The sequence below is a fragment of the Podarcis bocagei genome (genome assembly GCF_964188305.1).
Source record: "Podarcis bocagei genome assembly, chromosome: 10".
Classification (NCBI taxonomy): Eukaryota; Metazoa; Chordata; class Lepidosauria; order Squamata; family Lacertidae; genus Podarcis; species Podarcis bocagei.
In genome coordinates this window covers 63784880-63795204 of record NC_138135.1, presented here as the reverse complement: position 1 = coordinate 63795204, position 10325 = coordinate 63784880, and the positions used below count along the sequence as shown (strand labels likewise).

The window sequence follows — 10325 nt, the reverse complement described above, 5'->3', positions numbered from 1 at the left end:
ATTGGGGGGGCGGAGCCCCCAAACGAATTTTTGAGGGGGCTCGGGCCCCCTCAAGCCCCATGGAGTCGGCGCCTATGTTGATAGGTTGATCGATTAACTGGAATCAGCGGTTGCCCCTTAGTCCCTAACACGCGAAAGAGCAAATGCTCAGGTAATCCAAGAGAGAGTTGTCAAGCTTTTAACACAAGCCTCAGCTTAGCACCTCCATCCATTTGTTAATGCACACAGATTGTAAGTTAAGAACAGAGCTTCATGAGGAAAAAACCAACAACGGCGGAAAGGAGGAATCCAGTTGGTCCAAGAGGCATATTGGCTGTGCTGCCGGAGGCCGCTCTGCATTCAAGGTTCGTGATGGCCGAACTGATCCCCGTAAATGTTGCTGCCCCTCCCAAAATAGGAGCGCAGACGGCAGGTGTAGCACAACCCTTCATAGCAACTTTCCCGGTAGCTTCACCTGGTATTGGAAAGAGAGAATATAATAAGGTGGTTGTCAGCCACAAGAGGGCGGCAGTTGATCATCTAAAGATTCTCTCACTCTTACACTTTCAAGAGCAGAGGGCTGATTTTCTAGGAATTTTTATTTTGTTTGGATAGACTGATATCCTGCCTCTTTCCTGAAAGTTGCAAGGCAGCTCACAATCAAATGCAATACTACAGCAATGCAGAAAGGAATAATATTTATTGTGTTGCTTTATACACGGGTGGCGCTGTGGTCTAAACCACTGAGCCTAGGGCTTGCCAATCGGAAGGTCGGCGGTTCAAAACCCCGCGATGGGGTGAGCTCCTGTTGCTCTGTCCCAGCTTCTGCCAACCTAGCAGTTCAAAAGGACACCAGTACAAGTAGATAAATAGGTATCGCTCCAACGGGAAGGTAAACGGCGTTTCCGTGTGCTGCTTTGCTTCGGCAGAAGCAGCTTAGTCATGCTGGCCACATGACCCGGAAAAACTGTCAAACCAGATGCATGCATGGGAATGAATAAATTACCTGTATGTATGAATCCAGCTAAGTCAATGCAATGAGATTCAGATCCAACACAATCCACTGTTTCATCACTGCATGAATCAGAAAAGGAAGCATAGCAGGCTGGGCAGCGAAGGCCGTTGAGTTTGGTCTCCAAACGCTTCACTGAACCAACAGAGAAAAAGTCAACTTCCTGAGAACATTACTGGGTGCTGCAAATATAACTGTGTTGCACAGTAGCGTGAGAAAAAGAGTTGTAAAGTACGACTAATAATAATTTAATAATTTATAATAATTTTATTATTCATACCCCGCCCATCTGGCTGGGTTTCCCCAGCCACTTTGGGTGGCTTCCAACCGAATATTAAAAACAATACAGCGTCAGACATTAAAAACTTCCTGAATTAGGGCTGCCTTCAGTTGTCTTTTAAAAGTAAAATAGTTGTTTATTGCCTTGACATCTGCCGGGAGGGCATTCCACAGGGCAGGCGCCACTAATAATAATTTCTAGCTTACATTAAGCTAGAAATTCCAAGGAGGAGGGAACTGGCCAAGGGGACCCCATTTTCTGCCACTTCCCCATTGTTATAAGAAAAAACTGCTCCTTTTCCCTTATGGGGTACCCAAGATCCAGTACAGAGTCCTTATGTAGGTTCTCTATCAGTAGGAGAAAATAGCAGAGGCCAACCGGACAATATCGAGAAGCAAGGCAGCTAGTAAGCCTGATCTTTATTAAACTGTTGCAACAGGGTCCTCACCCCGCCACGCAGGAGGGAGGGGGAACCCAGAACATTGGTGTGCAAGCTCTTATGCAGACTTTCGAAATTGCCACCCTGTAGCTCAAGACCACCCCAAAAACATCATACAGTGGTGCCCCGCAAGACGAATGCCTCGCAAGACGGAAAACTCGCTAGACGAAAGAGTTTTCCGTTTTGGAGGTGCTTCGCAGAACGAATTTCCTATGGGCTTGCTTCGCAAGACGACAATGTCTTGCGAGTTCCTGCTGGTTTTTTTCCCTTTCCCCCTTTTTCTAAGCCGCTTATCAGCTGATCCGATCTGCAGATAAGCCGCTAAAAGCCGCTAAAAGCCGCTAAAAGCGCTAATCCGCTAATCCGTCAATGGGCTTGCTTCGCAAGACGAAAAAACCGCTAGATGAAGAGAATCACAGAATGGATTCTTTTCGTCTTGCGAGGCACCACTGTACATACATCACTGAAGAAAACCTGTCTGCCAGGATACCTGATAATGGTCACTGTTTGCTTTTACCTGGGCATTCTGGCCACTCTTTTGTGATGGTAAATACCCAGTTCGTGAATCCAGGTCACAGGCTCACCCTATTCATACACAGATACGCCCTTAAGACAGGATTTGTGAGCAAAGGGACAATGCGGAGGTTTTCCCATTTCCTTCCTCCTTGCAGAGGTCAATTTGGGAGAGTCAAAATGGTTTCAGGATTGTTCTCCTGTACTATTTCAGACACATGGTTTATATACTTATGTATGTGTTTTCCTTGTACATTTATGAACATTTACTTTCTATATATATATATATATAAGACCTCAGAATTCCTATAACAGCATGTTGGGTGTAAAATGCAAACTGGATGCCAAGGCACATGCAGTACAAAGCAATCTCTTGGGATAGCAATGGTTTAGCCTAGCCAATGGAGCAGTGAGTGAACAGTGAGCTCCAGAAAGCCCTTGAGATGTTGTTTGAGGGTTATATATCTGATAAATACTAATAAAGGGAGAGGGGAAATGCCTCAGGCCAGCTTGTCCTGGCAACCGGACTTTAAACAAATTGGGTCCTCCCTTAAAGAGGGCACGTGTTGCAGTGAGACCTGGCAACCAAACCCTGTGTTGTGGGTGGGTAAGATTGGATAGCCACAACACCCAATTGGTATGTCCCTTGATGCTGGGTTTAATCAGGCCAATGGGACGCAAGCCAGATGGATCAAGGGACCTATATATACCTAGGCACGTGACCCAGAGTTTCCTCTTTCGGCTTGTGCATCGGAACACCCACCCACCTCTCCCTATATTTAGGGCTTTGCGCTTGACCTTGCTATGCCGTCGTGTGTCGCCTGTCATTGGGACAGGGGCACAGCAGGAATTTTCCCCACTTGGCTGATTGCCTGGTGCCATTTGGGTTTCGCCTGCCGCGTAGCAAATTATCACAACTTGTAAGGTTGCGCATAGGATCTAGTTCAGGTGATAGGGATGGAGGAACGCTCTCGCCATCCCTATGTGAAGGGTATTCTGTTGAAGGAATCCAGGGACTCAATGGTTTGGTCAACCCTGTGAGGGGGTTGTGCCCGTGCCTGAGTCCAGGGGGACATCTGGGTGGTGGACATAGCCTGTTCCCAGCTTTCCGCTTATCCAGGTGTTCACCCTTGGCTGACCTGTGCTGGTGCCCTGGGTCAGCGCTACCTGCAACGACGGTGCAGGGAGCTAGTCGAACCAGAGCCTATGCAACCACCCACTTGCTGTAATCAATAAAGTTGTGGCCAAAATTCTGCCAAAAACCAAACCAAAATTTGAGTCTTGTCTGAATTTATTTAAGGGGGAGGTTTAAAGGTCTGAACACGCAAAAGCTCCAAAGGCATGTATACAGTTGGGTGTGCAAAAGGGAACAGAAAAGGAAAATACAAACTGATACCTACATTTGGCAGGAAAGGCGGTATTGCAAGCATCCGTCTTACAGCAGGAAACACTGGTCCTCGATCTTCTCTTTTTACCCAAGTTAATATCAGCGGAACCGACTTCGCAGTAATTGGATGGAACACAGTTCTTAATAATGCCATTAACCTTTACATTTTCTGCAAGAGGATATGGGGAGAAAGATGTGAGACTTTCTATCAGATAATGAGGATAATGCACATAGCACAGAGGCTCAAAAGCCAATCATTTCTATAAAACCATATATTATTGAGAACTGGGAAAACTAAAGGCCCCTGCTGTCAGCCCCCTCGCACAATGATACTGTGTTTTTACAGTTCTTAAAAAATAATGTTATTCTTATGTATTTCTTTACCTCAATTACCTCCCAGCTTTTAAAAAAGGAGTTAGAAGCAGAACACATAATTAATCCCCTTTCTATTTCAACTTCACAAGGTAGATTAAGCTGAGAGTTAGCCCAACTCTCTAACCTCTGTGTCATACTGACTCCACCATCCCCTTCCCTGCCAATATTGCACTCTGAAACGCTTAACAAAATTAACCATGGTGCAATAAAATAATATGCAGCACAACAAAATACAAAAGTCTAAAACCACAGTCATTCTGCTGCTGTACCAAGCTGAGATGAGCATGCCTTGGTTTAGTGTGTCGCCAGAGCCTGGACTCATGGTTTAGTTGTCTCCAGGCTAACCATGGTTTGTTGTGACCATGAGCTGTAACAATAATAATAATAATAATAATAATAATAATAATAATAATAATAATAATAATAATAATAATATATTATTTGTACCCCGCCCATCTGGCTGGTTTTCCCCAGCCACTCTGGGCGGCTTCCAAAAAAAATATTAAAATACTCTAATACATCAAACATTAAAAGCTTCCCCGAACAGGGCTGCCTTCAGATGTCTTCTAAAAGTGTGGTAGTTGTTGTTCTCTTTGACATCTGGTGGGAGGGCGTGGTGGGAGGACCATGGTTTGTCCTTCGTAAAAGTCCATGAGCCGATGGTCACCTAACAGTTCACTCCTCATCCCCAGTTACACCAGTTGGAGGGGTTAGGATGGGATCTATTCCCCTGCCCCAGTGTAAATGGCTTACACTGGTATAAAACTGGTGAATATTTTCCAGCCATATTTTCCTAGTTAGTATTGCTCTACCCAGTGTGAGCGCTTTTAAAAAGGAAAGTATTACACCCCTAGTTGACTGGTTCTGCTAAGGTAGAGAATTACCATGGAGAGAGGGGGCCACCACAGATGAGGCCCTTAATAAGGCAGTCATCTGCAGGCCTTCCAGTGGCAGAGGCACCAATAGTAAACCCTCACCAATATGCAACAACACATCATGGATGCATCCCACCCCTGACACCAAAAAATAAATAAAAAATAAATCATGAATACCTTCGAAAAGTTCACTTTCAAACAAAGTGATGCCACAGAAATTGTGGTCTTGGGGGCAAGTCACCACTTCACCAGTGCAGTTTTGGCCTAGACCTGTGCAAGCTTCACATTGTAAAGCAGTCCCTGGAAAAGGAAAAGGAAAAAGAAAGGAAATATGTCAGTTGGATTTAACTAGTTTCCTGTGATTTCTCTGTACCTCTCTCTGTTTTTCCAGGGAAGGAAATGTCCAGACCTAAATAGCTTTGAAGGATGAAGTTTCCTCTCAGACCAGATGCACTTGTCTGACAGGATCAAAACCAGTCCCCATACTTAAGTTATGGGTGTGTGTACACAGTTTCACATGCTTTTGAGAAGGGGGGGGGGTTGGAATGTAGACTGGGTATAATTAATTCCTAGTATTTGCATAAACTTAAAGCTATACAAGCCAAGATACAGAGGACTTCTTCTGACCTCACATATATTAGGAAAACACCTTGAGGTGCTTCTTTCGATTTTCATCAGTTTCAGAGACAGGGGATGAGTTCCACCACCATCCGTCTCTTAAGTTGACTTGACCACATCGCCAATAGCCAAAACCTGCTCACCTGGTTCACTTACCTGTTCAGCAACAGCTAAGAAACATTTTTTGCTGGCTTTGGGTGAGTCATTGTTTCCAAATTTAGGCTAATCCGCCGGGTTGCTGACAGAACTGTGTATAACTCTTAAGCTTCAAAACAAAGCAAATTACCTTAAGTATTGCAGGGGAAAAGTAGCATCCTGAGACCTGCGATGTTTTGGAAATAAGGTATGTATGCACGAATTTGCATAATTTATTCTGCTCAGGGCCAGCCCAGAACATGTTTGTGGCCTGAGGCAATGGTGCCTCCACCATTCTATGCATGGAGGACAATTGGAATGGTAGTTAATTCAGTGCTAACCACGGGCCAGTGTTTCCTAATGTGCCTGAAGGCAACAGGGTTTTCCTAGGGGGTGAAGGTCGGGCTGTATGGCATACACAGCTCTGCAAAGCAGTTTAAGAAGCAACAACAACAGTAAAAATATTTTAATTTTTTTTTTAAAGTGATAAACCATTGACTTCAAAACAGATGCAGAGATAACCATGTGGCTATTCAAGTTTCTTGCTGAAACACACACATATACACATGATGCAATATATAATAACTGGAATGTATTGTCTTTTAGAAAATTAGGAACAAAACAACATATGAAGACTGGATTGCACCAGAAATCTACCTAGTCCCATATACTGCTTCTAAAGGGCCTGACCAGCACCCTGGCTAATTCCAAAAAAAGAGTGTGAAGGCTATAACCCCACTCTGTAGTACAGCAGTACCTCGGATTACAGACACTTCAGGTTACAGATGCTTCAGGTTACAGACTCCGCTAACCCAGAAATAGTACTGGTTTAAGAACTTTGCTTCAGGATGAGAACAGAAATCGCGTGGCGGCAGCAGGAGGCCCCATTAGCTAAAGTGGTAAGGTAAAGGTAAAGGGACCCCTGACCATTAGGTCCAGTCGTGGCCGACTCTGGGGTTGCGGCACTCATCTCGCTTTATTGGCCGAGGGAGCCGGTGTACAGCTTCTGGGTCATGTGGCCAGCATGACTAAGCTGCTTCTGGCGAACCAGAGCAGCGCACGGAAATGCCGTTTACCTTCCCACCGGAGCGGTACCTATTTATCTACCTGCACTTTGACGTGCTTTTGAACTGCTAGGTTGGCAGGAGCAGGGACCGAGCAACAGGAGCTCAGCCTGTAGCGGGGATTTGAACCGCCAACCTTCTGATCGGCAAGTCCTAGGCTCTGTGGTTTAACCCACAGTGTCACCTGTGTCCCCAGCTAAAGTGGTACCTCAGGTTAAGAACTGTTTCAGGTTAAGAACAGACCTCCAGAACGAATTAAGTACTTAACCCAAGGTACCACTGTATTCAGCGGCATCCTATTGCAGAATCTGGAAGTTACATTTAGCCAGTAAAATAACAGCGCAATCCTAAGGAGGCAGTGGCAGAGGCACTGCGCCAGCCAGGGCAGAAGGTAGAGGGATGAATTTTCCATTTTCTCTACCATTTAAACCAGGGGTCAGCAAACGTTTTCAGCAGGGGGCCGGACTATAAGCCGCTCCCCCACCGACTCTCCCCTCCCTTCTCCACAGCACCGGACGAGCCCCGGTGGCTGCTTACCTGTGTCTTGTGAGTGGCAGGGGCTGGTGGCGACGGGACGATGAGGAGTGCACGAAAGGGCTCTGGAGAGGGGCTGCTTAAAATGGCGGCCGCTCAAGCGCTGCTGCTACTGGCACCAACAAAGCCCAGCCCCCTTCCTCCTCTAGGCAGGGCAGGGAGAAGCCAGGAGGAGGGTGGGAGGAGGTGCTGCCGCCGCCGCTGTGTGAGGGAGAGGGAAAGAATGCGCACACTGGCGATCCACGCGGCGATTCTCGGACCGTCCGCAGGCCAGATCCAGAAGGCAATTGGGCCTGATCCGACCCGAGGGCCTTAGTTTGCCGACCCATGATTTAAACTAATGAGAGGCAAAATACACCGGCTCCAAAGCCTCAGGTCCTTTTTTGACATTTCCAGGGGCATATCAGGGAACTGAGAGGTCGCTCCTGACTGCCCTCCATAAAGCTCATTTTCAGGACCATCACCACCAGTGATACAGTAATGACCCACCATTCTCCGCTGCTAAACTGCGGAGGTCTCCCTCTCTGCCCATTTGACCCCCACCCCTCCGCCACCCGCCAGTGGAGAGGCAGGTGCCCAACATCCAACAGCTCATTGGTTGCTCTGTTTGGAAGCTTAGAATTACTTTCTGAGTTTGTATACTTTAGGTAAAATTAAGGTATAGAAAAGCTCACAACATGGTGAGTTGCACTGGATATTGGGGGAAGGAACGGGCAGAAGGAAGAGATGGGTCCACTTTCCTTCTATTCACCATTTTTGAAATAAAACATTGTTTCTTATGAGTGATCTTGTCCCGGAGCTGTTCATAATTTCCAGAGTTGTGTTTTTTTTTTTAACATTAATGAAATAAAACTTAATGGAAGCTGGGGCATAAAATCTTCCAGACATTCAATGGGAGGAGGGGAATGTTCTTTGCGACACAATATGTTTCCAATAGGTAGAAATTACACTCACACAAGTATATTATATTATATTATATTATATTATATTATATTATATTATATTATATTATATTATATTATATTAGCATTAAATTAGCAGGGGAGGCAGTCAGGTTATCATATCTTCCCAGCTACGATTTTTATGTTGGAAAGCCCTCAAAATAAGTTCAGTTCTCGGAAAACATTGTGGCAGGGATTTAGGGAGAACAACTGGTTTAGTTCAGCAGTGAAACTGCTGCTGTCTATATCTCACATGTCTCTGTCAATGTCTGCATTGTTGGCATAAAAGCCATACAGGACTCGGGAGCTAGCTACATTCCAGAAAAGAGATACATCCAGATTCAGAAACGAGAAACATACAATTATCTCCTGTAGAGCTATAATATTCTAAAGCAAACAGCATTAAGTACGTACAGGAGATATTTAAAGAAAAGGGTGTCAGAGAATCCTTGCTTCTAAAGCAGACACATGCAAACATACATATACATAAGCACAATCGGACGTCTTCGTCTGCCCCAGCTGCAACAAAACATGTCTATCCCATATTGCGATACAGCCACATCGAGCGCTGTAGCTCTCAACTGGCTTGACTTTACCACAAAAGGTCCACACTTCCATTGTCTTCCAGACAGATGGATGCTGCCAATAATATTATGCCCACACCCAGATATAGATACAGATGCTCTAGCTAGAGATGTAACTACCTGCATTGGATGGGATACTCACCTCTGGCTATGAGTGCTGAGAGGAAGCAAAGGCCAAGGAAGATCTGCATTGCTGCTGGATGAGAAGTGGGTTGAGTCTCTGATGAAGCCAACTCTTCAGATGGGAGTTATAGTCATGTCAACAATTACTGCCTAGGAGGGAGGAGCATTTAAAAGCATCCCTCCTCAAGGCCACATTGGAGAGCCAGTTGAGCAAGGAAGGCTCATCAGTTACATTTTCTCTCTCTCTTTCTGTCACCCTCATCCTTCCTCCACGGAGCCCGAGTGGGGTGTGCATTTGCGCCATGTTATCCTGACAACAAGGGATGCGGGTGGCGCTGTGGGTTAAACCACAGAGCCTAGGACTTGCTGATCAGAAGGTTGGCGGTTCGAATCTCTGCAACGGAGTGAGCTCCCGTTGCTTGGTCCCAGCTCCTGCCCACCTAGCAGTTCGAAAGCACGTCAAAGTGCAAGTAGTTAAATAGGTACCGCTCTGGTGGGAAGGTAAACGGTGTTTCCGTGTGCTGCTCTGGTTTGCCAGAAGCAGCTTAGTCATGCTGGCCACATGACCCAGAAGCTGTATGCCAGCTCCCTCGGCCAATAAAGTGAGATGAGCGCCGCAACCACAGAGTCGGCCACAACATTTTTGTTTAGGCATGTCCAGTGCTTTTTTCGGGGTGGGGGGACAGGGGTACGCATACCCCTAAACATTTTGTGCATCTAAATTTGGCCTCATTGAGGGGGCAGTATTTCAATATGAGTAGGAAAATGAGAGTACCCCTAAAAATTTTTTTAGGAAAAAAAAAGCACTGGGCATGTCTCTCCAGACACATAGCTGTAGGTGTGTTTTAATTTATTTTACTGTTCATTTTAATTATCCTTAATTGTTTTTAATTGTTTTTATTGATCATTTTAATATTTCTTATAAACTACCGGTACTTTGTGATTTTACTGCAATCTAGCAGTATATCCATTTAGATGATAGCTAGATAGAATTCTTCCTGAGGATTCCAGCTTCCCCCCTACAGCCCTGATGTATTTGCCATCTGAACAGTGCAAAAAGTGCTGGAACAGTGTAACACTATCACTGAGTTATTCCCATTAAGGCAATAACTGCCCAGAGTCTTCAGCTTGAAAAATGAATGCTGATAGCCAGAGATTTTCAGCTGATGTCTCTTAATGGGATCCAAGAGTCAGGCAGGCTTGGCTATACTTTTCTTTTGTTAGGGAGATTAGATGCTCTCTCAGTAGCTAGGAAATAGCTGGAGGGTTTCGCATTCTTTTGTTTCAAACTGGGGCATACTTTTTCTCCCCAACCCCACCAACCCAGCTAAGGGTTAATGCTGTATATACAGGGGGGAAAGGCACTGCAGTTTTTTTAGACATGGGAAAGGACTGACCTGAGTTCTGGATCTCTATAATGGAAGAGTTGATCTGGGAGCAGTGGAATTTGCTGGTTGTATGTGTTA

At 45.4% G+C, this 10325-nt stretch overlaps 1 protein-coding gene across 1 annotated transcript; it reads right to left on the bottom strand.

The window, feature by feature from the left end:
- Positions 1–229: 229 nt before the first annotated feature.
- LOC308596591 (phospholipase A2 inhibitor and Ly6/PLAUR domain-containing protein-like) lies at positions 230–8984 on the bottom strand. The gene is made up of 5 exons (XM_081211840.1): positions 8879–8984; positions 5038–5160; positions 3624–3779; positions 986–1126; positions 230–454 (listed from the first exon to the last, which is right to left on the bottom strand). Exons 1-5 carry the CDS (start codon positions 8925–8927, stop codon positions 237–239), a joined length of 687 nt encoding a protein of 228 aa, XP_081067966.1. The 5' UTR covers positions 8928–8984; the 3' UTR covers positions 230–236.
- Positions 8985–10325: the final 1341 nt, after the last annotated feature.